At 34.0% G+C, this 26,050-nt stretch overlaps 3 protein-coding genes across 10 annotated transcripts; 1 reads left to right on the top strand and 2 right to left on the bottom strand.

Moving 5' to 3' along the window:
- Window positions 1-2,847: 2,847 nt before the first annotated feature.
- Window positions 2,848-4,138, top strand: LOC102616913 (uncharacterized). Its single transcript, XM_015527850.3, has 3 exons — window positions 2,848-3,092; window positions 3,205-3,267; window positions 3,840-4,138. Exons 1-3 carry the CDS (start codon window positions 2,994-2,996, stop codon window positions 3,969-3,971), a joined length of 294 nt encoding a protein of 97 aa, XP_015383336.1. The 5' UTR covers window positions 2,848-2,993; the 3' UTR covers window positions 3,972-4,138.
- A 759-nt stretch (window positions 4,139-4,897) lies between these two features.
- On the bottom strand, window positions 4,898-9,299 carry LOC102616225 (NAC domain-containing protein 82-like). 5 transcript variants are annotated; one of them, XR_369159.4, is made up of 7 exons: window positions 9,143-9,299; window positions 8,333-8,826; window positions 7,908-8,185; window positions 6,503-6,901; window positions 5,983-6,336; window positions 5,676-5,850; window positions 4,898-5,441 (listed from the first exon to the last, which is right to left on the bottom strand). XR_369159.4 is itself a non-coding variant. In XM_006464580.4 (6 exons), the coding sequence occupies exons 2-6, from the start codon at window positions 8,487-8,489 to the stop codon at window positions 5,734-5,736; spliced, it is 1,305 nt and encodes a 434-aa protein (XP_006464643.1). In that variant the 5' UTR covers window positions 8,490-8,823; window positions 9,143-9,286; the 3' UTR covers window positions 4,898-5,733. The 5 variants fall into 5 exon arrangements, 2 of the variants coding, with proteins under 2 accessions (XP_006464643.1, XP_052300208.1); XR_369160.4 differs by having other exon boundaries at window positions 5,983-6,333; window positions 8,333-8,823; window positions 9,143-9,286; XR_369158.4 differs by having other exon boundaries at window positions 8,333-8,823; window positions 9,143-9,286.
- A 2,970-nt stretch (window positions 9,300-12,269) lies between these two features.
- Window positions 12,270-25,704, bottom strand: LOC102615747 (phosphatidylinositol 4-kinase beta 1-like). 4 transcript variants are annotated; one of them, XM_006464579.4, is made up of 16 exons: window positions 23,567-25,704; window positions 22,171-22,362; window positions 22,012-22,060; window positions 21,089-21,221; window positions 20,451-20,970; window positions 19,039-19,119; window positions 18,847-18,966; window positions 17,510-17,579; window positions 16,194-16,291; window positions 16,005-16,109; window positions 15,351-15,404; window positions 14,293-14,436; window positions 14,097-14,150; window positions 13,898-13,972; window positions 13,149-13,258; window positions 12,270-13,063 (listed from the first exon to the last, which is right to left on the bottom strand). In XM_006464579.4, exons 1-15 carry the CDS (start codon window positions 25,073-25,075, stop codon window positions 13,181-13,183), a joined length of 3,282 nt encoding a protein of 1,093 aa, XP_006464642.1. In that variant the 5' UTR covers window positions 25,076-25,704; the 3' UTR covers window positions 12,270-13,063; window positions 13,149-13,180. The 4 variants fall into 4 exon arrangements, 3 of the variants coding, with proteins under 3 accessions (XP_006464642.1, XP_006464641.1, XP_015383304.1); XM_006464578.4 differs by having other exon boundaries at window positions 13,149-13,232; window positions 23,567-25,703; XR_003063900.2 differs by having other exon boundaries at window positions 12,998-13,063; window positions 13,149-13,232; window positions 14,120-14,150.
- Window positions 25,705-26,050: the final 346 nt, after the last annotated feature.

The raw sequence follows: 26,050 nt of genomic DNA on the forward strand, positions 1-26,050 counted from the left end.
AGAATAAGGTGAAAAATAAAAAGCGAAATTTTTAATGAAGTAGGGAATGGAGCATATCTCTCCACCCGCACTTCACTCCGTTGTTATCTCCAGTATTTAAGAGTAACGATAATAAGAAATACAATTAAATCTATTTTTCAAAAATTAATTACCTAATTGACAACTTTATTCATTTATATCCTTGATTCCTTTGCATTCAATGCGATCATAGAATCTTCATCGGACGAACCATCAAGAATTTCACGGACACAAAATACCCTACACATTGCTGGCTAGGATATTATGATAATGGGATAATAGCCAACGGCATCCTCATTCTTTAAAAATTCCCAATATAAGTCATAATTTGATCATTTGTATCAAATAAATTCCTTATTCCATTACATTGACTAGTTGACTACAAAGTACTCAAAGTATTAAAGTATGTCGTGACCAGCATAACATAACAAAAAGATAATATATGTAAATTAAGAATAGGTCTAACTTTTTTTTATCATAATTTAATATTTTAATTTCAAGCAATTAAGTGATATTTATCTGTAAAATAGTTAATTTTTACTTCTACAATTACGCATTATCTCATCTCATTATTTAATGGAGAAATATTATCTCATGTAGGATGAAAAAGATTAAAAATTACTTGAGTAATGTAGAATAATCCATAATATATATGTAACATGAGTAATTTTCTACGTAGTCAATTCATGGACTTATTTAATTAAGTTAGGTACAGATATATCTTTTCTTAACAATCATAAAATGATAGGGATCTTGTTGTTGTTAACGCATTAAAAATTTTATGATTATAATCCTCGTACACTCACATGTACCAACTCCAAAAGTGATACTAATATTGAATGACATTTTGTAGCAAAACAATAATACCAACTGGAATTTCATGTTATAAAAAGTGTAATAGATGAGATCCAAGTTTGAAATCAATATTAAGAAGAAGCAAGTAACATTAGGAATTGTTTACTATGGCTTATATAATTGCTATAAGTGTTTATTTAATTCCATAAGTTCTTTTCAATTTTTTTGTTTGTTGTTTAGTTATATTTTAAGAAGAATTTTTAAAAATTAAATAAGTTATTTTACTTTTATTAGTAAAAAATTAAATTTTGAACTTTTGAGAGTAGGGGTTTAAAAGTTCTTTTAAAATGTTAAACTACTTAAAAAATCCTCTACTCATTTAACAATCTTATTTCATTATTTTCAAAACAAAATTTCAAAGAACTTGCCTATTAAAATAATTTTATAATTTTTAATAAAAATTTTCATTGACAACCAAACAAATAATTTTTTTTTAGTGAAACTTTATTAGCAAAAGCTCTATTTAAATAAATTCTATTTGAAAAGTCATACCAAATAGATCCTAGAAACATAAGGCATATAGACATATCATATGGATTTAGTTTCAAATTTAGGTAATTACTAATTTATATAACAAATGGAACCTATAGGAAAATAGAAATTTCTAAAAAAAATATTATCTTATAAATTTATCAAATTATTAATCTACAACATTGGCCTCAAATTGGGACCGACAAAAATGATTATTTAATCAAAGTTAACGATTTATTGAACATCAATATATGGAGGTTCTATTGTATTTAAGAGTAACCATAATAAGAAATACGATTAGATCTATTTTTAAAAAATTAATGACCTAATTTACAACTTCATTCATTTATATCCTTTGTTCTTTTGCATTCAAAGCCATCGTAGATTTTGCATTCAAAGCCATCGTAGAATCTTCATGGGAGGAACCATCAAGAATTTCACGGACACAAAATACCCTACACAGGTTGGCTATGATATTGTGATAATGGGATAATAGCAACCGGCTTCCTAGTTCTTTAAAAAATTCCCAATATAAGATCATAATTTGATCTTTTGTTGCCAAATAAGTTCCTAAGATCATCATTTGATCATTTGTATCAAATAAACTCCCAACTTTTATTAAAATGACTATAAAATCCTCAAAGTATTAAAGAATGTTTTGATCAGCATACATAACAAAAAGATAATATATGTAACTTAAGTATAAATTTAACTTTTCAATCATATTTTAATATTTTTATTCCAACCAGTGGGGAGACATTTATCAGAAAAATCAATAATTTTACTTCTAAAATTATATATTATCTCATCTCATTGTTTAATAGAGAATTATACCTCACTAGGATGGAAAAGATTTAAATATTACTTGAGAAATGCAGAATAATTCCTAACGTAGTAACACGAGTAATTTTAAGCAGTCAATTCAGGGACCTATTAATAAAATTAGGTACATATATATCTTGTCTTAAGAATCATAAAACAATAGGGATCTTGTTGTTATTAAAGAATTAAGAATTTTATGATTATATTCCTCGTAGACTCACGTGTACCAACTCCCACGCCTCGTCGTACATCTCATCGACGTACATCCAACGGTTAACATCAACCGCCGACCCCACCATCCCGACAAACCAACGAAACCCACATCATCAACAACCACGTTTCCCCACCAAAATCAATGTCGTACGATCTAATAATAAGATCCTACACCTCGTGGCACTCTCTCATTGGCTGAGGCACTAAACACTCAACACGTAGTCATCCAGACAAATCAAAAACCAATTCTGTTTTTCCACATTTGGAAAAGCTCCAAAATCTTACGGCTGACCATGAGTTCCATCAACAGTGACAACAGGAGGATCGCTCGCCAAGTGTCTCGTCGAACCATCTACATGCCGCCACGTATAGAAATACCTGTGGTTGTACCCTGCCACGTTACCTTACGTGGTTCACTAGCTTACCCCATCAACCTCAATCGCTACTATATATATTTTAACAAAGCATTACGTGCCTCTTTAACTCCAATATTATTTTCATTTCATTTTTCACCAGCTTTGAGACTTTTGCTTCTCTTTATACGAATCATTCTTAGAAACCTTTTTTGCTTTTATTTTATTTCTACTCTGTCTCTGTCTCTCTCTCTCTAAATAATGGAAGGATCATCGGACGTTGTACGAAATATTGATAGAAAATCATCAATAGAAGCAGAGCCGAGGACTCTGGGTATTGATCAAATTCAATATGCAAGGGTGAGTGTACCTTTGTTGTTTCTGTTTTGTGCGGGGTGTTAGGGTTTTGGTGTTCTTGAGGGTTTGAAAATGATTGATTATTTCTGATGATAATCGTACGGTGATGATGCAGGAGGCTGCACTTTATGTGTTGCGTACGAGGAGTGTAGAAGAAGCCATGAATGTTTTCATGGAGGTGAGGGTTCAATTACTTTGCCACGTACAATCGTAATACCACCTTGTGTGTGTATATGTACAAGCAAAATTTTTTCATTTCGAGAAGAGAATCAATAATTCAGCCACAAAAAAAGAAAAAAGCGATAGAATATTGATAAAAATAGTGTACAAGTCCAGCAGGGTGTATGCCAATTTTTATCGGTGTGTTTTGAGCTCTCTTTATCCTTTTTGCATGGGGTAAAAAAAAAAGTATTATCAGACAGCTAAGAGCACTTAGAGCTGCGTATGTTAATAATTTCTCATGTAATTAAAACTGCAATTTTTGCAGGCACGTGGTATTGTTGCTTTAGAATACGTTAAAGTAGCTTCAGTGAGTGATTATATTTGTTGAGATGGTACATGATGGACTGATGGTTTCTTTTTGCATGCATGCAAATCCTTGGATTGATGAATGATTAGAATTTGTATGTTAAGCTAATATGCATTATGCCACCTGTGCGTGTTGTTTAATTCTAGCTTTTCTTGCAAATTGAAATAGTTGTTAAATGAACTGATGGTGATAATGAATAGTTGGGATTTGATTAATTGCAGGGATCAGAAAGAGTGGAGAATGTTTCCAAGGAAAGTGACAGAACGATCGACTGCCAAGAAGAGCTTCAACGTTTAGAAGATGGACTTCGACCGCCGCCGGCATTACGGGATGTGGCGACAGCACCTTTCTAGTCTTCATCTGCTTAAATTTGTTTCAAAAATGGAAAAGCCCTTTAACCTTCACGGCGATCATCATCGGTGGCGTTTGTTTTTTTGTTTGAAATTTTAATAGACCTGAATTAGTCTGAATTCTGAATAGGTCTGAATGTCTGAATCTGAATAATATGTTTGTTTTTTTATCTGAATCTCAAAAATAAGTATTAAGTTGTTTGTTTTTTTCAACTTAAAAAGCTGAAAATATGTACTTTTACATTTGTATCCTTATTAAATTTGAATGTCAAATAAATAATATATTAAATACCACAATATTTTAACATTTATAAGTAAAACTATATTTAAGTGAATACATAATTATTTTATAATTTTAATATATAAAATACCATAAATTTCAAATTTTATTGTATATAATATAAGAAAGAAAAAACATGAATATTTTTATGTGGGGTAAATATCTATGAGTGAGTTTTAGGATAGACATAAAAATTTAATTATAAAACAAAGATATTTTTTACATTAACAAATAATTGACTTAATTCAAATTTCTCTATTAAGTAAAAAGTAAAAAAGATTAACTTATTTTATTAAGTCAAAATTATCTAAAAAATCTCATTAAGTTATAAAAACAAACACCTTTAATTAATTAAATTAAGTCACTTTAAGTCATTAAATTAAAAAACTCATGTAGTATAATACTATTTAGTTATTAGCTTTTAGCAATATCTGTGCAGGATTGATTTTTCTTTTCCATCGTTTTATAAGATCTCTTTGTTCTTTTGTCCATAACTCCTCTCAATGAAGGCCCTGCTTTTCGGGTTCCTCTTATGCATGCATGTTACGTTTACGATAACTAATTATTGAAGTATCGATTTGAAAACTCACTATAAAAAATCTGAAACGATCAGAACTTTCTTCGGAAAGAAATGAGAAAAAGCTTGAAATCATACATAAGCATGCACATCATTAAATATTTGAAAACATACATCGTATTCCAGTCGTCTTATTGTGATAAGTAAGCGACTAAGACAATAGTCAGCTAGACGGGATGAACTTAATTGATTTTTCAGTTTCCTATTATATAAGAATCCTAAAATTTTAGAAGGGTCTATGTAATGGGAATCTCAAACTTCGTTTAATTCATTTACAGACCAATAAGATTGTCTCCATAATGAGAACTTAATGGAACAGCAAAAGTTTCAGAAGAAAAATAGAATCCACATGTTGCTGCAAAAAGGCCTAATCTCGATCTCCACGACACACACGTGGCAACTACTCCAATGTGTGGCAAAACATGCAACCACAAGTCCCAAGCTACGCCAGCCTTAACAATCAATGGACAATGCATGCATTCTTAGCCACAGACAACTGGGATCATCTTTTTCGCACCATGGAAAGGAGCCAGGTGATTTACAGCAGAGGACAGAGGGACACAGCAGAAGTCCCACAGTTATTGGAGTTCCGCACAGGAAACAAAATATTTTTTACCTGGTACAAATGTGACAGCAATGACCCAAGAACATGATGAGGATAGAAAGTCCCAAACTCAATAAATTGCAGAGACTGCACCACATTTTGCTGACTTAAACTGACTGGAATTATAAAAATACAACCTAACAAACCAATAATTAAGCTAACTGGATGTTTTGCTTGCAAGAATCTGTCAACAGAACAACCAATAAGCATGACAAAAGTACGCTCTAAGAGAATAAATCAGCATACCCCTTGTCTTCTATATGAAATCCACTAAATGATGTTGTATCTAACAGTTTAATTTTCATCAAGGACAATGAGATCCACCACTTCTGCTGTCTTCTGAAGCACGGCTACTCCCCACTGACAGTTTAGCAGCACCATGGTTTAAAGGAGCCTCATTTGCATTTCTCCGAACACTGTCCTGCATTATTAACAATCTCAAATGAGCACAAGCGAAAGACCAAAAGGGAAAAGGCAAATTGTGCGTAACTAGGACAACAAAGATTTGACTGTTTCGTAAGTACATATGAAGCAAACCAATCCTGTACGGTACCTGTGGCAGCATGGAAGGAGACTGACTGAAACAAGGGTTAACGTTGTAGCATGATTGCTCAGAATTGTAACACTTCTGATCAGTATATGGCCCATTACAGTGGGCTTGTTCAGGTTCACGAGCTTCGGCAGGGCAATTCAACGGAGCATCAAGATCAAGCAACTCTATGAATGGTGCATTATCACCCAGAATCGCTCCATCCAGATTGTAGTTAGAGTTTTCTGCAGGGAAGAAATCATATTCACCTCCACTGAATCCAACCATATTTTCAAGGTCACCCAAGTCATTGTAAATATCAACGCCATCCAAACGAGGTGAAGCTTCAATATTTCCATCATGGACATTATCATACTGCTGAAAATGAATTGATCAACGTATTTCAGTAAATTGGCAGGAAGAAAACAAAACAGTAATTAGACAAATTTTATTAGCACACAGTAACAAGACCAGCTACAATATACGCAGCTCGAATATGTTCAAGCAATTAAATTCTTTAAAAAGGGTGGAACGCGCTACACACCTCAATTTGACCATTTTCATTTGAAATCAAATTGTTATCTTCAGTGAAGTAAGCCAACATTGCAAGAATGTCGTCCTCGCTCAAATCCTGAGCAACCTCCCTAGATACATCATTAATAACAGGGACTGGTGGAAGCATGTTAGAAGTGGGTGGGATAGTATCAGAAAGACATGACTCAGATGTTCCGATGCATAGCCTCTCAGGGATGTGGGAGCTCTCAGCTACAGGACTGTTCTGGCTGGGCACTGGTGGAGGAAGTACAGCAGAGGAGATAACATCCACACAATCAACATCCTCATCATTTTCCCAGTCTTCCTCTCTAAATGGTGCTCCATATTGGGCGCCATTCCTAGGGCCTGGACCATCCTTCTGAAAAACAATACAGAGCACGTATGCATCCTGATACACAAAAGTAAATTTTATTAAAGCACAGCAAAAGACATCCCTCCATTTGCCATTTGCACAAAGCAATAAAAGGGACAAAAAAAACAGAAAGCTGTACAACTTGGTGCATGAATAATACAGATGGAAGGTCAAGGTAGAAGAATTAATCAAAGTCATTACAACACTTGTCCATGCATGTCATGGATTAGATGAATGAGGTCCAGATCTTTTTAAATTTAGAAGGGCAAAATGGCCCATCAGAAGAAGATGGATACTCCATTTTTAAGCAGCAAAGATATTTAGTTATTCAAAAGGAGAATGGGGGTCGAAATGAACAAAAACCCTATAAGAACCACATGTACTGAAGGAGAATGGGGGGCAGAAAAGAACAAAATCTCTGTAAGAAGCACATGTACTGAAGCTCCTTTTAATTAATAAGATATCTTCCACAAATTAAATGCACAATTAGAAAAAAGAACTCTTAACAACAAAAACCAAATAACTCTTAAGACTTAATATTATTTCTGCTAAGAAGCGATTATCCTAGTAGACCAAAGCCATTGATAAACTCCGAATTCAAGGTTTAAACAAGTTCAATAAGAAAAAGTATGAACAAGAATAAATACTTCCAGAAATCATATTCAGTTTTAACACAACATTATAAACAGGTTATAACCCAAGTGCAACAATTCTAGCTAATCAGAAACTATGGAACTCAAGAAGAAAAATGTTATCCTCATCTTCAGACAGGTAAATATAGCAACCGGTACTACATTAAGTTGGTTAATAAGAAGCAGACATGGGGATAAACCACAACCTTAAAGCATGAACCCACTAGCAGATTTAAGCAAGGATCAAGAAAGTGCCATGGTGAAAGTTGATAACAGGAAAAGACTTTATGAAGGAAATGAATTATTGCAGCAACATTAAATAAATATGCACCCAGTAAACATTGCACAAAGTTTCAAGAATGTCAATATGATTTGTTTACGTAAAAAGAATCAGAATAAACAAAAAATACCTGAACAACTCCTCTTTCAGAAAGACCAGGTTCATCAATTCTATACTCATGCATCACCCAGTCCGTTCGATCACCACGTGGGGCTTTACCCCTGTGAAAAACCAAAGTCTTAATCATCCCCACTACTTCATTATTGTATTGAACAGGTCTATCCTTTCCAGTAGTTTTCCAATAACCAAACTCAGTGGCACGATTCATCCTAGCTCCGTTTGCATATTTCTTCTCTCGTGGGCAAAAGAAATACCACTTCAGATCCCCACTCCTCAAACTAGATTTGTCTGACAAAGAAAGAGCAAGCCAGTAAGAAAAAACACAGTCACAGTAAGAAAAACACACAGAAACAAGTAACAAGCAAGCAAGAAGAAGGTACACAATTTAGAAACATAAAATTTATAAAGTTAAAAAAAAGTTATTGCTTTACATACCTGGTAAATCCCAAGGAGCGTGCTTGTAAATGTCAACTTCAGCAATGGCCTCAAATCCAAATTTCCTACCCATTACTTTCCTCTTCAAATAATACTTGATCAGTTCAACATCGGTTGGATGAAATCGAAACCCCGGAGGTAGAGACGTTTTTCCCATAGAGAAAATTGGATGGAATATCTCAATGTACAATAACTTTTAATCACAAGATGTAGTTCTTCACAAGCTGTGAATAACTTTATATCTATTACTTGAAAAAAAAAAATTGTCTCGCACGAATGAACAAGAAGTCGATGTGTTAAATAGAAAAAAAAAACTAATTAACAAAGGACCAAAGAAAAAGAGAAACCGGCAAAGTTGTCAAGTCCAATGTCGAAATAAGAACTTCCGCGAGCACCACAGCCTCCCCCGGCTCATAAACCCAAAATCACACCGAAGAAGAGATGTAATTTTCTTGCTGGGATCAAAAGACATTTGGTGTGCAATGCTGATCCTGCTTTAAACATTATTAGGTTCAAAATACGAATATTAACACAGGAAACCCTTAAGAAAAAAAAAAAAGAAGAACAATACGGTGCCAAACAAATACGAATCGGAACTGGAACAAACATCAAAAATAAAGCAAACCCAGATGAAAACGAGATAAGTAACAGATAAATTTGATTGCTTTCATCAGATAGGTCAAAGAAAAACAACAAAATCGCTAAAAAGAACCCTAGATTGAAAACCCTAATCCACACAATCAAAAACCACAAAACCCTAATCAGAATAACAAAAAATACACAAAAATCAGAGTGGGAGATTGATCCTACCAAAGAGAGAGAGCGCTGGGAGAGGAGTGAGAGAGCAAAAGGGGACCAAAAGACTTAAGCAGCTCTAATCGCGAAAGAGAGAGGGAGGAGCAATAAGGGAAAGTTAGGGTTTTATATACTAATATTAATAATTAATTCTATTTTTGTTTTTATTATTTATGAAGAATTTGTCATTAATTAGGATATATAACATAAGGTCCCTAATATTTTATATTTTCAAATGTGAGGTCATAATTAATACATTCCTGCCACATAGGTCCCCTGCCTTAAGAAATTATATACACTCCATAGACTATATGTACTACATTTAATCAATAATTTTCAAGTTAAAAAAAAAAATACTGCATATATTATATTTCATATGAGGTTATCATCAAATTGTATACATTTTAGAGACATATTTTATAATTTAATATTAAAAAACTGTATTTTATAATATCATCAATTTTTTTAATATTAAATTACAAATGATAGAGTGGGTCTCACATATTGATTTTGCAATTCAAATAATTTTTATTCTTTATTTTTAATTATTTTTTAAGAGAAATTATCAATTTTTTAAATTTTAAACTCTTCAAAATTCAGTGGCTAACAAAGAAATCTACTTGAAAATTAATTGCTAAGCCTCCGAGGCAAACTACTAAACATGGTTTCTTCTTCTTTATTAAAAAAAGAAAAAGAAAAAGAAATTATATGTTCGAATGTGAGGGCAGACTTTTTTTCTAAATACGAGGACGTATATGACATAAAGAGAGACACTATATATTTTCTTCAGAAAAACTGTAAGTTAGGGGATCTTGATGTTATTATCAAGTTGTATTGGCTCTCATTGATGGGAAACTTCTTTAGGAATCCACGGCTTGTGATTGGTTGGATGGCTTCATTAATTTTAACTTTTCTTAAAAAAAAAAATAAATAAATAAAAGTGACAGCTATTTATTAAGTGTTTGTAAACAGTGTCGAGTGCGAAGATGCATGTATGGTCAAAATTAGAATATGCAATGTTCACACTGCTTCTCTTTTAATGGAATGCTCTGCTGCTCGTGCTCTCTATAATTTTACTTCGTAATTTTTTTTTGTTTTTACTTTTTATCTTTTAAAAATAACTTTTAGATATAAAAAATGATTTTTTTTTTAAATGAGGGTTTGTATTGTATTTAAATTATTGTAAAAATAATAAAATCTAAAATTAATATTATGGAACCAGAGTAGGTTTTTAATATATTTTTAAAATAGTGTTGTATTTTTTTTTCAAAAAAAAAAATAGTGTTGTACTTAAAAATTAAGAGAAATGATTTTTTTTTCTTTTTTAATATTCTCAATACAATTGAAAATAGACATTTTGGTAAAGATTTCTAAAATGGGAAACAACATTAACGCCCTTCGCAATGTTTTCTAAAATGAGATTAATGTTCCTTTTTATATGCTAAATGAGTGCAATAGTTGGAATAATTAAAAATTGGATTAAAAGATTTTTTTTTTGTTTTCTAATTTGAAAATAGTAATTTGCTTTTTTCACTCTTCTTGTGTAATTCATGAAAATTTCATCTTTATTCTGTTTACTTTGAATATACGTTGAGATTGACTTAGCAAATACGTGTTTGGTCACTTTCGTCTTTCATTGATGAAAAACTATTTTCCACAAAGTACTAATGATAACTAATACCAATTACTCCCTTTTTTTAAAAAAAAAAAAATTACCACTTTACACAATTGATCCTAATTAATCTTTGTCAAGTAATGCATACAAGAAGGATAAGATACCCTCTTAAAAAATTTTACTATTCTGATGGTAAGTTTTAGTGAATCTAGCCATAGTTTTGGGAGTAAAATTTAGAAGAAAAAATTTAAAAGCTTAATAAAAACTCTTAAGAATTCTTTGTGAAGAAGTTATACAAAAATAGATCTTTACTAAGAATAAAAGTTTATGAGAAAACTTCAATTTTCATATTTAGAGAGATATTTTCCATTCCCTAAATTTCGGGAGTCCACTAAAAATTCACTCATATATTTTATTTACTGCCCAAATATTATAAGAAAATCCTCATAAATATCTAAAACACATTAAAAAAAAAAAGTAACGCTCAAAACCTCCACAAATAAATGATTAATAGTGATGATTCCAATAAATTTTGAAAATCAAACTATTAATCTCCATAAAACTCTCCCTTTGAGCCCATTTGAATGAATTTTTTTTATATACATATTTGAATGAATTTTATCCGTACACGCATGCACTATCCAATTTTTTTATTTATTTTTATGAGATCCAAACTTTTAAAACAGGAAAGTCTTCAAAATATATTAAAACGGAACTTGCCCGATCTTTTTACTTTTTGTGTAAATTAAGTTGACTAATAGTAATTTATGAAGGAGAAATTTTCGGAAGGGAAACTACCGTGTGTATGTAACGGGACCATTCAAGCAAAAGACAAATTTTGATATGTGCTCTGCTTATAAAATTTTGATTTTTTTTTTTTAAACTGACTATGACAATCAGCCTATCACTCATATTTACATGATATTATTATTGAGATTAATTTTGCATACATTCTCATAAAACACTATTTAAATTTTTTATCTTCTTTAATATTCGAGAGACGTCTACTCCACTTACATTACATAAAATTATTTCTAATATTTATAATCAAACTATCACTCATATTTACATGATATTATTATTGAGATTAATTTTGCATACATTCTCATGAAACACTACTTAAATTTTTTATCATCTCTAATATTCGAGAAACGTCTACTCCACTCACATTAGTAAGAGAGAAGATTAATCATCACCCAATAATTGAGAATGGACTTAAGCTCCCACAATGCTTTAGTGAGGTCTTGAACTGCTGCCCTCACAAGCAGGAAAGCTACTCGTCAAAAGGCCGAGTGATAAAATTTTGATTTATAATACAAGTGTTTTGAAACAAACAAATCATCAAATTCAATGAAAAAATTCCTTTCATGACGTTATTTGATTGGAACCGTCTCTAGACCTTCTGCATTTTTAAATTAAAGAGATTGGACAAATTGATGAGACCGTCACCACCCCAATGTCCATCTTCGTACAAAAATCTGGGATCAATTCAGATTTCAATGCCACCAATAACGAAGCTCTTGAATGTAACTCAAATGGACAGAATTATCACCGAAAGAAATATGATACAATCAAATATTTTATTCCAATAACATTTTGTAACACAGCCTTTTGACCTAAGTATGGAAGATTCAAAATCAGGGGAGACAAGCCATCGAACATCCGAAAACAGAAAAGAACACCGACCAACAAATCCGAGTTTGGATTCTATTTCCATCCGGCTTCGATCCAAACTATAAGATCAGTCTCCATGTACAAATTCACCGGTCAGTGTACAGTTTGAACTCTCATTATAACTTCAACAAGTGAGATCATCTCGGCCTGTCATCCCCATCGGGCTTGCTCTGTACAGTGTCTGCTGTCTGAAGATAGAAGTGTTGTGTATCTCCTTCGAGTAACTAAATTCCCCACCACGAGCAGAGTTCCAATATACATGGAACACGGGGAAAAAACTTTAAAAAAAGTGAGCATTGCTGAAGAAAATTTAGCCTGCTATACTTGAAGAATTTCCGCTGATACAATTACAAGTTCCTCACACCAATGAAATAAGGCGACAAACAGCTATCAACCTTCCCTCCAGCTTTGATATAATTTTTGATGTCTATGTAGGGAACCAATTGCCCATACATCACACAATTTACACGCCACTTTGATCGGAATGCTTCACTATAATGGTGTTTGCCTAAAAACTAACAGGTGACGACCAATCAAATTTAACCTCATAATATCCCGTTCAAAACCCTCTGGTAATAGTCATACTGCCGAGTCCGCCATGCATCTAAGCTGCTGCTGATCAAGGAGAGCACCAAGGAAACACATTGCTGCTTACAAACAACAGAATGTTATGACAACCATACAAATGAACCATAATGAAGTATTAATAGAGTTAACAAGTTAAAATCAAACCTCCTCTGTTAGACTGAGATGGAATCTTTTTCTCAGATTCTGTATTGTTCGTGGACCACCTTTGAAGCATGGGAAACCAGAGTCCTGATCCAAAGATTGGAAAGAAACACCTTTTTTCAATGAACCAATGAAGAAGTTACTTTACCATTTTGTAGCATAAATTACTTCACAAAATATGTTCATTGAGTTCTAAACTGCAGACTTTGATGTTCACTGAGTTCTGAACTGAGTGACTTCCACTAGACCCTACAACCTTGGTAAAAGGAAACACGGGTTTTGAGCTTGATACTTTAAACTAAACAGTCACTTCTTCCTCTTTCTTTTCTCTTCAACGGACACCCACACATGTGCAAACAATATTCAAAGTTATATTCTCAATTATCTGAATGTTCTGCTTCTCAGCGCAAAGTTTGGACACATTATAGTTTAATTCTAGCCTTGACATTCTATTAATAACACAAGTAACACCTTACAGCACCCCAAAACCCTCTTCAACAAACTTAGTAACAATTAAAATGAAAATCCCTAATCTTGAAGGATCTCTTACATGGCTTAAATGTCTGCACTAGTAATACAACCAATTATGGCAATTCAAGAGCCAGTAAAATATGAAATCCATCAACCCACATCAGATAGCTCCATCTTATGATTACGTGAGCATTAGGTACCAAAACAAAGAAATGATTCATACACAATGAGAACACAATTAAATGTATATTAAGGCTATAGAAAGCCAAAGTTTGTTTTACCTGCAGCATTTCAACCAGAAGAATAATGCGCTCTGCATGCTTACGACATGTTAGGAAGCCTTGAATGCATAAGACCTAGAGATGAATGCAAAATTCAATAAGACAAATTTAACTAGAATCTTCACAGGGCCATTGCTAAAGGCACCAAAGATAGTCTACAATACGAGGGGAGTATTTCCTAGAAGAATTCACTGAATACCTTAAAGTAATCGAAGAACTCACTTGGAAGTCCCTCTGCATCAGAATCCATGACCTGTAATTATACAATTCTCCAATCAATTTTTGTTGACAAGAACAACCAATGCTAACTCATAAATGCTACTATATAAGTACCAAACAAAAAAAAAAAAAAATTGCGTGACACGTCAATGGATGGTATTCCACAAATGTACTACCTCAAGAAGTTCACGGGTTAATTTGAAGGGTGCACTCTCAAAATTTACACCACCTGGTGAATTTGAGAGCATAAAGCCAAAATCAATATGTATTATATGGCCTTCTTCATCCAATAATAGGTTCCCATTATGACGATCTTTCACCTAGACAAAAGTACACAGGTTCATCAACTACAAGGATGCATAAACTTATAACAATTCAAATAAATTATCTGCCAAAAGAACAAGTACAGAATTCTAAACTACAAATAATGTTGTGTCCATAAAAGAGAGAGAACCTTTTTATCAGACCAGCTGCAGCTCAGAATAAGAGACGACATTTTGGAGAAAATGTTACTTAAAGGATTTTGTTGCTCATTCTCAGGTAGACAGGGTAATACTTACCAGAAATAACAATCTCCTACTTGAGGAACATTTTACTTCAGTAAACAAACTATAGTTCCCTTAATCTTACTAACACAAGATCACAATAATGAGAAGCATTAAGTTAAAATTCCTTATACGTCCTTGGAAACAGAAATAGATGCATTAAGTTAAATGTTCTGTCGTACATTTTTCTTATCCAAGCATCAGTTCAAAGAAGTGAAACTTTTACCTTCACGTTCTTACTTCAACAAAGAAACCAGTTTGCAATGGAGAATCTCCTCAAATTTTTCTTGAGTCATCTTTTTATTTTTTACAGTGCTTATGACACTTATGGATCCACATCGGACACACATTGCAAACTAAAATGTTGTCAACTTGATTGATAGAAGCAAATACATGAAAAGGTGCACAGGAAGTGACAAAGATGTTTTAAGTTTTCTTAATTCCTCCAAGCACAATATCTATGAATCAAACCAATACAGTGAACAACTAATGACAGCAGGACAGATCTAACAAAACCCAATTACAATCGGTTACAGATATTGGATACAATCACATAAAGGCATTTTAAAAACTGGCATCCTTCATGTAGTTCGCTTTTTATGCAAACCGTTATTAAAATCGTATCAATGTCCATCCCACAAACCTTAGTGTGTAGAGAATGAGCATGAGAGAGATAAGAGCAGCATTACCTGCAGAAGATAGCACACCAGGGAATATCCAGCCATGCTTTCAACAAAATTTCTCTGCAATAAATATAACTATTCAGAACCGTGAAATGAAAAATATTTCAATAGAAGACATTTCTTAGTATTTCTTATTTGAAAACATGAGCCAAAAAGAAATGTATGTGCAATTAAGCAGAGCCAGAGATTTGGGTACGACATAGTCTATATTATGGTTCAATAATCAAGTTGATCCCATGTAATCAACTCATGGACTTGAAGGCACAGTACAAGCTGGAATAGGGACAACTCGCACCCCCTATCAACAACCATAATATTTCTATCTTTCAAACCTTAGCTCGTACAGTAATTCGGCACTGAAATATGCTAATCCAGTAGGACTAAATCTGCTGCATTAGATTCTATATTTTATTACTTTATTACCATTTAGAAGCAACATCCAGAGTCAAACCTCCACGGTATTTGTCCTTCTCAAATACCACCCAAACCCCAATCAGAAAAACGTATTATCAAGAAAGTAAAAAAAGATGATAACATTCGTAAAACTAAAAGTTTTAAATTGTTCACAGAAACAATTCCATGAAACACACAGATAACAAAAGGTTTGCCCAACTATAATGCCATTTGGATAAAAACTGCTTTTGTGCAGCTATACATTACCTGGGCAAGCTTAAAACTTGGAGAATTTTCTTGATACTTGGCAACAAAGAAGTCGCGCAAACTTGTAATATTGGGATATCTACTTTTGATAGAATGAAGTGAAGCCTGGAAAAGAGTAAAGATATTACTATTGTGGATATAGTCAAAGAATTCATTCAGTTCACTGACAGCAACAATGCAAATAACTACCGTATCATAAATTGTTTCGATGAGAGCCGTGTAAGATGATGTGACTAATACTTCGTATGGACGCAACCAAAGAGGAAGACCAGCTTCTTGAAATATGTCTGCCAATCAACTCCAAAAGTCATACACTTGAACAAACTCGAAGCAAAACATAACAGCTTAACAGAATAACCAAGAATCAACCTCAGTATATTAGTTACAACAATAAATAACATAACAAGAGAAATTCACAATGACACACAATTAAGCCCAGACACTTATCATACTCAGTAACATCCTGCAGAACTTATTTAATGCAGCACATCTTCTACCAAATATTCATCATGCTCATCCTCAAAACCAATTCAAAACTGAAAAGGGAAGGAAAAGAAATGGGGGCCAGGGGGCTGGTGTTGGGGGTGAGAACCTAAAACATAATCCAGCATTGCAACCTAACTGAAATGCCTAAATCTAAGTCCAGGCATTAAGTGAAAGACAGACACCAAGACAGTTAAAGACAGATTCGACAAGGACATGGAGAAACTATCATTTTTCTATTTTATTTTATTTTTTCAAAGGAAACAGAGGATCTTATATTGAAAAAGGGAAAAAAAAAGTGCAAAGTGGACAGTGAAGAAAGAACCCCTAAAGATCACAAAAAAAGATCTGCACAACTGTCTACTAATAGCTGACCAAATTAATTATAGGATCTATAAGATCAATAGACCATATGAACTCAAAACAAAAAGCAAACCAAAAATTCACTTAAGTAACGAATAACACTTCCCAATAATGAGAGCAGATTGATCTAGTGAACAATGTTGCCTACCTTATGGAGTGTGACACACCCACTACGTGCATGCATTGGAGCATGTGAACAAATTAATTGTAGGATCCATAAGACCATATGATCTCAAATCAAAAGGCAAACCAAAAATTTACTGAATTAACCCAAGAACCCTTTCCCATAGAGTGGGTAGATTGATCTAGAGGCAATGTTGCCACCCTATGGAGAGAGACACCACTAGTTGCATTGGAGCACGTGAACTACCAGCACTTCACACACTACAAGACAATCATGTGACTCCACATCATATTTACAGGAAACTACAAACTAAAAAGCATTCTTCACATCTTTCAATGTAACAAGTGGGCAAATGTTGCTGCTAGATTGATCTAGTGGGCAACATTGCCCACCTTAAGGAGAGCAACAGACCCTCCCTCCCTCCCTTCATCCATAAACGCATTTGTACATAAAGAGAAAAATTGTCCTAAAGCCTAAACCCCTCCACCAATAGAATCAGGGCCAAAATCTTTAAAAATACAACAAAGATATTTACCATAAAAATGAGAAATAAGTTGAACAGCAAGATGCTCCTGCCTACAATCATCGCCACTCTTCACGATAACCTACATCGAACAAAAGAACAATTTCATTCTTTCCTACAAAGAATGGCAGTTACAAATATCATAGAATGGCAGTTACAGATATCAATTGCAATGGGGAATCAGATTATAAAAAGGCAAGAAAATATGCTTAGTTGCACAGTTATAACATCTAACATCTTAAGCCATCTAGAGTTCAAAATGACATACAGCCCAAAATTCCATTAAAGGATAACATATAATCACCATAAATTAAATCAGGCAAATATTGCACAGACTGTGGAAAACCATAATCTAACGCTCTAAGCATTATATTAATTTACTTTCTGTAATTCAATTAATCATTATTTAAACAATAGATCATGATTTCCAAATTGTAATGCAGCTGCTGATAACAGATCTAGATACAAAAATATCCACACACTCATCGTGGTATGATCATAAACTCACAAAATTCATAGCTTTATAGACCACCGAAGCTGGCTAAAAATAATGAAAACTAACAAAAAATAGAACCAATCATCAATATTGTCAGAACATTAGACTACTGCAGATGTAGCCAACTATTTAAATCTAAACCAATTAAAAATATGGATATAACCAGTCAGATAAGCCTTAAAAAAGGCCAGTAACATAAATGTTCACACAATTTTATAGACCATTGAGTAAATCAAATTGAATGGCTACATGAATGGGAACTAAAATTTATATCAAGGATGAAACTATATTTTGAATACTCAATGAGCAGTCACAAGTCACCCCCATTCTCTATCACCTTGTGACATGAATCGAGTTAAAGGCAACTACTATGATTTCATCAATTCCATTTTATCTCCATAACACTTCTGTTTCCAGATTGATAACAACAGAAAATAATGTTTTGATAACAGACCAAGTAGCATTTAATTTATAGCCTCTGACTCATTCATTTGTTACTTCAATTTCCATTAGCTTCCTTCATGGTTCACGATAGAATACATCTTAAATCAACTGTTGGCTCACTTAATCAGTGGCAAATGTTTCATGTCCACACAAAAAGCCATCATATGGGCCATTGTAACTAAGAGTTCTTAGTTCTTAACAGAAGCAGCAAGGATTAGCTCCTACCATTACATATATTTCTCCATCCATTCTTATGTTTTCGCCAACTTAAATTGAAATATTTTCATTTAACATATGCTTAGTTGCTCCAGTTCCAAACTCTTCAGATGCCGAAATTATAGTAGAAAAGCAGCCATTATGAAGATTCTTTTTATTAATAAACTGAAAAACCCGTTGCAGCAGAACTTACAGAACGCAAGTCCCAACCAGGTGATTTTCCATATGCTGAAGCTTTTCGTATCCTCTCTTTCTTTACCTCCCAAAGTTCGCCAGATAAAGCATCAGTGGCCCTGGGAATACCACCATTTGCCTGTTGGAAAACTTATTAAATACAAAATCCAATGGTAGAAACAAAACCAAAAACATTTTAATAAATATTCACCCTCGGTTTTGCATCTGATGAATCCTGACCAGCCCCTTTCAGAGGGAGTCCAGGGGGTGCTTCTCCTTTGGCAGCAGCAGCCTGCAGAGGACAGCCTAAACCCAGTAACATGCCAAACTCATAGATTTAAATAAGAGAGAGGAAAAAGGTTTAAGTTCCAGACAAAATCATCCAAACACACTGGTTTCATACACAGACCAATATTTACATTAACTAGATGGGTGTATTACCAAAATGTGCATAAACCACACAAGTTATCTTAAAAATATCCAAGCAAAAACGTTTCATGACAGACCAATGTTACTTGTAATTATCCGAGCCAATACATTGTTAAACTACATAATTCAATGGGAGTACTTAGAATGAGCATAAAATCATGGAGCATCGAAACTACAGCATTTTTCTGTGACAAACAGTTAACTGAAGCACGCTTCTCGAAGCTGAACTCAGTATATCAAAGTGCCAAAGATGTGCTGAAGAGATGTCTAGATTATTTTAGAGTATGGCACATATCTCCGAGGACGAAAACTTGTTGACACATAGAATTGTGACAACACTGGTAAAATGACAATCCCTGAAAACTGACAAGCATAAAAAAGGATGGATTCTTTTGAACTTAGAATCACTCGGCAAAAGGAAAGGATGAACAAATTATTTCCAACCTGTTAGGGGAATTCCCTTCCCCTTTTCCTAATTATTAGAAAGGTTGAGTGAATCATTGTAAAGGTTATAAGACAAAATAAACAGAAACTGAAACAAATAAATACATATTCAACTATCCGCATAATCTTATATTAGTCTACGTTTCAAGCATCACACAAGAATTTCCATATTCATCTTCATAAAAAAAAGGAATGAACCTCTTAGCAGTCTTTGACCAAACTAAATTGTGAAATGATGTTGCTACAGTATCCAAGTTAAAGGAATGTTTTATAGAAATTGTATATTTTCGATCTTTACATATAACACAATATTCACATAGAAAAGCCAATCATGTCCAACCAAAATTGTCCTGAGATGCATGATAAATTTTTAAATAGAAAAGACTCGAAAGCACATGAAACAATCACATGGAATGCAGTTGAAAATTAATGGTTATTTCAAATACCGTGCAGAATGCACCATCAATGTCAAGCACAACTCCACGACAACTAGAAAACAATATATCTGATTTCATTAGACAGCAAATGATTCACAAAAAGAGTGCACTTGCAAATACAGATAGCAAAAAAGACAAAAACAAAAAAATAATAATTTGATTCTGAAGTAGGTACTAGAAAATTAACTTGTGCATACCCCTTTTCTAAATAAATAAAATGTAAATATGCAGCATAAAAAACCTAATTTGAAATACAAAATAATAATATGACAATAGCATTGATAGTACTTTGTTAACCAGTCAAAAACCCCACCTTCACCTCCTCTATGGCAACCGTACTCGGAACACGGCGATGCTCCTTCCGCCGTGGTGGTCCTTGATACTCGATGTCTTCCATTCTAACCCCAGGATCTGCTGTCAACACAACCCTTACCCATTCCAAATCATTGATAGCTCTGGATGTATGACTTACACCCTCTCCAATTTGATTACTATTTGATGTGGTGTGAACTGCAGTAGGTAGCATACCACTAAAATTGATGCCAGACTGAGTAACAGGTGCATCCGGGTTCTTTGATTGGATATGCACATGCTTCTCCACCGAGAGACTCAAATTGACAAGCTTAACTTTTGCATCTGACTTATGAGTCATTGCCTGGTCAATTGCTTGAGCAGTAGATTCCGACATCCTATCAGTACTATTGCGATAAGCCTCTTGCGCAGTCCACAAAGGATAAGCCCACGGTGGCGGCTTTGGCAGAAATGCATCACCATTTGCTAGAGGAATCCCTCCTCTAGAAAGCTTTTGAGGACCAGATGTGTCCTTTGCATTGCTAAGAAAAGAAACAGAAATCAATATCATTATCATTGATATAACAAAAAGCCATAATGAGAAAGGTAAAAGTTAGAACTATGTTTATTCTTAACTCATGTAGATATATTCATAGTTACCTTGGCGTTTCGCATTTCAAAACTTCAACACAGATCATATAAGGGGCCTTTTCCCTAGAATTCAAAAGAACAGCTTCATCTTCAGGAATATGAACCACACGATACAACCCCTTTCCCATTGGAAAGCATATTCCTAATAGAAAATGAAAGGAATCAGTATAATAGAGAAAATCATTTTCATTTAACTAATTATTTATTGCCACAACGTACGAGATCTTCAAGTTTTTAATATCATATTATCATATATTAAGACTTATGTGTTTACTATTACTATCAAAAGAACAAAGACCATTTGCCAAGAAGTTGTTGACCTTATTATTCTATATATCATAGGTTAAAGTTCAATATTAACACAATGAACCTAAAATTTATGAATCCTTCAAAAGATTTAAGGGGAAACTGAGGGGAATTTGAGTGAAACAGTAACACAAAAACAATATACAGGTGAGAGTCCTGAGACATAATTACAAAAAGAGTACTCGGTAAAAAAAAAGAAAAAAAGGTGGCTGCAGAGGGGGGTGGGTGTTGGGGTGGGGTGATGTGTGGAGAAGAAAAATAAGTGAGGTTAAAAAAAAAAAAACAAATTGAGATATGACAAGAAAATATGAAAGTTCACCTAGAATCTCAGACAAAATAGAAATATGAAAGTTCACCTAGAATCTCATACAAAATAGAAATATGAAAGTTCACCTAGAATCTCAGACATTCTCCATAATGACGACATTTTCCCAAATTTCTAACACGTTTGGAAATAAATATTGTTATTTTACATTCTAAGGTCACCTTTCTAATATACCACATGCGCCGTGTTAAACAAAGAAAAACACATTTTTTGACAATGGTTACTACCATGCAACAAAACACTGATGCATTGTGCCCTTCAACATTGCATTGTTTTATTCAAATCCACAATAAGTACGTACCTCCCATGTTTTGAGACTCAGCTATGTGCAAATTGATCTCTGCAAGAGACTACAAATGCAAGAGTGACAAGTAACAGTGTCAGAAAATAATTCAGCAGAAACGTTTACAGCATATAACCGAAGCAGTAAGCCTGACAAAACATGAAAACTCTAAACAACCTCACGGAGAGCAAGTTTCCGATCTTCAACTGGAAAAATATCCAGTAAGCCATATGATGTGTCACATAATGACATCACAAAATCCAATGATTCGTGATAAGCGCCTTTCCGAAATTGTGATGCAATATTAACTGGAAGAGGGGGCTTGGAATTTGACTTCTCATTCTGTTGCTTAGGTGAACCAGGACGCTTCTGCACACAAAAAAAAAAAAACAAAAAGATGAGGCACAAAAGAACTTGGAAAGTATGCATATACAAGAAAAGGACTTGTCAAGCAGTGAATACACAAAAAAAAAAAAGAGAAATGTTAACTACCATACTCCACCCACTAGTTCCTCCATAATTGATCAGAAGAAAAGGCATTACTACCATGGATCGATCTCTTTAGTAAGAAATTTTTACAAATTAATCTCATAATCAAAATTTTAAAGATCAACATATGTTACATCCAGAAAATGTAATCCAAACAGTTGTTTATCTCTGGTCTTTCATGTGCAAGAGATATGGGGAAACTGTGGATCATTTGCTTTTACATGTTTCACATTTTGTGCAGAATTTTCAAATTTGAGTTTCAGCTTTTGTTTAGTTTGCAAGTTTGACATGAGATGTTTCAACGCCGGTTTTGGATGTTTAGAGTCTATATCCTTGCAGAAATGTACAATACCATCCCCCAAGTTAGGTCAAAAATCAAACCCATGAGATATCAAAAACTACAAAAATTCATGCTACAAGGAAGATCAATGACAACTTCCAAAAGAGGTTTCAAATGAATTCAAAAGCTTATACAGAAGGCTTCCAATAGTTTCAAGAACTTGCCTACCTACCTAACATTTAAACTACTTTCAAGGCTGAAAAATAGTATTAAATACCCTTTTTTTTTCGGGGGGTATAGAAAACAAGAATATAAAAATGAATGATAAGAAATTACAAAAAGGTTGACCAGTATTCCACTAAATTGTGCTGGGATGAGCATAAGTGGGAGTGTTGTCCAATCATGAAAATGCACTGAAGAACTCTTATGTTTAAGTATGGATGGAATTCCTCAGCCCTAAATGCCATAATTTCTCTCTCCATCCTATTACCCCATATCCCACAAGATAATTTTCTTTTCAACATCTTGAAATTGTGGAGGACATCTAAATCTAGATATTTTCAGGTACCTTTGAAAGAAATCTCATTCCAGAATTATTTCAAAAATTTCCATTGGACATACGTCACATCTATATTATACCATTAGTTCTTGCGCCAAAGATTTCTGAAGCACACAGTACCATTTAATGGCAATATTAGTGAATTAAGCATCAGCACATAAATTGAAAGAACAAGCGATGAGAAAGGAAAATCATACTCTCAAACCAACCGAGTATTAACAGTAATAGAGTAAGCATGAACAGACCTCTCTTTGCTTCTTCGAACCAAACAGCTCCGAGTCTTCAACAGACCGATCCCGATCTCTAAAGAGTTTGCGGAAAAAGTTTTCAGTTCCTGGACTACTTTCAAACATGCCACCACTGTTGCTGTTTTCACTTGCAGCAGCTCTTTTAGGATCTTCAGGATGCACACGAAACAATCTCCGAAACAATGAAAAATCTGAAGATTCTTCTTCCTCGATACCGGAATTTCCCTCATCATTTTTCTCATTCCCATCTTTCTTGTCCTCAAATTTTTCTTTAAAGAATTTCCGGAAGAATCCTTCTTTTTCATCGTCTTCAGTGGATTTCGAACATTTTTCTTCAGTATTCACAACTTCTTCATCCTCATTCCTATGACTTCCATCCTTCTTGTCCTCAAATTTTTCTTTAAAAAACTTCTTAAAAAATCCTTCTTTTTCATCATCTTCAGTGGATTTTGAACATTTTTCTTCAATATTCACAACCTCCTCACCCTCATTCCTATGACTCCCATCCTTCTTGTCCTCAAATTTTTCTTTAAAGAACTTCTTAAAAAATCCATCTTTTTCGTCATCTTCCAATGATTTTGATACAGACTTATCATCAGAATCACTCTTGCTATCACGAAACAACTTTTTAAAAAACCCTTCAGAGCTTGACATCAGTTCATCATCATCACCCTTACTGTCCCTCAGAAGCCGCTTGAAAAAGCCCTCTGAACTTGACGTCATCTCTTCATCTTCACCTCTACTGTCCCTCAATAGCCTCTTGAAAAAACCATCCTTTTCACTCTCTTCTTCATCCTTTTCAACTGACTTCCTAAACAATAATGCATCTCTCATTTTTGGCCCCGGAATGAATTTCTTAAAAATCTTATTTTCCTCAGGTGTTGACTGATTAGCATCCTCTTGCAAATTATTCCCTGACGGCGATGAAAAAGATAAAGACCTTGGTGTAGGCGGGGAGGATGTCAATGACAACAATCGCTGTTTTGATGACAATAATTTGTTTAGCACCTGGTTCTTAGTCCCTGGGCTTGAACCTGAATTAGGAACCCGCACAAGTGGTGGCCATTCACCCATTAAAGTAGCTGCTATTTGACACTTCTCCTGAATCCTACTGATGCCCTCATTGTCATCTGAATCCTCCAACTCAGCCATCAAGAACCAATGCACTTTCAAAGCAATCTTAAGTGACTTCGAACAAATATCAATAACAAACTTATCCAGAGACGGGCTTGGTTTATGAATCATCATATAACATATTTGAAACAGATAACCCTCAATACCGGTCAACGGAAGTGTATACATTCTATTACATAAATAATCACGCACGCCCGCGTGATCATGCTTGTAAAGGTAACTAACAGCAATCCACTCACAAAAAAAGGACGAGTCAAAAAACCGAATGAGCCACCCGTTCTCACTTGACTCACTTGTAAGGTGAGTCCTTGGGGTGATTTCACGAGGTGACTCATCCGATTCTCGGATACTCAGTCCTAAAAGCCGAACCATTGCTACAGTATATCTATCAACCTATCATCATAGAAACCTCATCACACCTCGTAATCAAATCAAACAAACAGAGGCTAATTCAATTGCATAATCCAAACTAAGTGACCAAAATCAAATGATTAACAGCAAAGTAGAGAGTTGATATCATCTAATACAAAACCCTACAAATCTCTAAAACCTTCAATAAAAGAAACCCTAATTTTCTCACCAAATCAGTAACTCACAGCTCCTCAGTATTCCAATTCAAATGTCAGTACCGGAGGCCTCTAGAATCACACTTCTCGATCAGAAAACCCTAGTTCTGGCGACACAAGACGAGCAAGTGAAATTCTCTGACCTGCTTTTTTCTCGAGAAGAATCAAACGGAGATTTTCAGCGAATAACAGAAATGATCGCGGATTTTTGTTTCTGTTAAAAACGTTGGTTTAGGGAGAGAAGAGAAAATTATTCTTGCATAGGCAGTGGAAATTATTAAGATAATGCGAGAAAAGCTGATGGATCGCGAAACGCAAACGACGTCGTTTCAAATGCTGGTGAGGTGGCGCATGGTGGTGATGGTGGAGGGAGGTGATGGGTGGAGGTCTTCGCTTTCTATGTTGTTGGAGAAAGAGAAACGAAAGTGAGGTAATAATTTATTTATTTATTTAAATTTTATAATTTTTGAATCATTTTTAATTTAATATTGTTGAATTTTGGGTTATGCTAACTTGCGCTGTGGGATCGAGAGGGGGGGTGCGTGCGCGCCACTTACGGGTGGATTTTCGTTTTCGTTTTCCCTCCAAAGTAACGTCAGAGAAAACGCATTATTGCGAATTTTGAAATTTAAATTTATAATAATAATAATTAATTGAACTTCATTTTTTTCTTTTTTTCCACTTATTATGACTATTATCATTTATCTAAATTTACCCTTACAAATAATAAAAATTTTCTTTAAAAAATTTAGTTTATTGAAAGTAATATTTCAATCTTCAT

This window comes from Citrus sinensis, chromosome 7 (genome assembly GCF_022201045.2).
Source record: "Citrus sinensis cultivar Valencia sweet orange chromosome 7, DVS_A1.0, whole genome shotgun sequence".
NCBI classification, from domain to species: Eukaryota; Viridiplantae; Streptophyta; class Magnoliopsida; order Sapindales; family Rutaceae; genus Citrus; species Citrus sinensis.

Excerpts from the sequence above, each read along its gene's own strand:
- LOC102616225 (XM_006464580.4), bottom strand. The coding sequence starts at position 8,489 with ATGGGAAAAACGTCTCTACCTCCGGGGTTTCGATTTCATCCAACCGAT. Across the intron at positions 8,186-8,332 it reads CGCTCCTTGGGATTTACCAG|ACAAATCTAGTTTGAGGAGT; the intron begins GTATGTAAAGCA and ends TTTCTTTGTCAG. Across the intron at positions 6,902-7,907 it reads CTGAAAGAGGAGTTGTTCAG|GATGCATACGTGCTCTGTAT; the intron begins GTATTTTTTGTT and ends TTTGTGTATCAG.
- LOC102616913 (XM_015527850.3), top strand. The coding sequence starts at position 2,994 with ATGGAAGGATCATCGGACGTTGTACGAAATATTGATAGAAAATCATCA. Across the intron at positions 3,093-3,204 it reads ATCAAATTCAATATGCAAGG|GAGGCTGCACTTTATGTGTT; the intron begins GTGAGTGTACCT and ends GTGATGATGCAG. Across the intron at positions 3,268-3,839 it reads CCATGAATGTTTTCATGGAG|GGATCAGAAAGAGTGGAGAA; the intron begins GTGAGGGTTCAA and ends GATTAATTGCAG.
- LOC102615747 (XM_006464578.4), bottom strand. The coding sequence starts at position 25,075 with ATGGTTCGGCTTTTAGGACTGAGTATCCGAGAATCGGATGAGTCACCT. Across the intron at positions 15,405-16,004 it reads CAAGTTTTAAGCTTGCCCAG|AGAAATTTTGTTGAAAGCAT; the intron begins GTAATGTATAGC and ends TATTTATTGCAG. Across the intron at positions 14,151-14,292 it reads TAACCCGTGAACTTCTTGAG|GTCATGGATTCTGATGCAGA; the intron begins GTAGTACATTTG and ends GTATAATTACAG.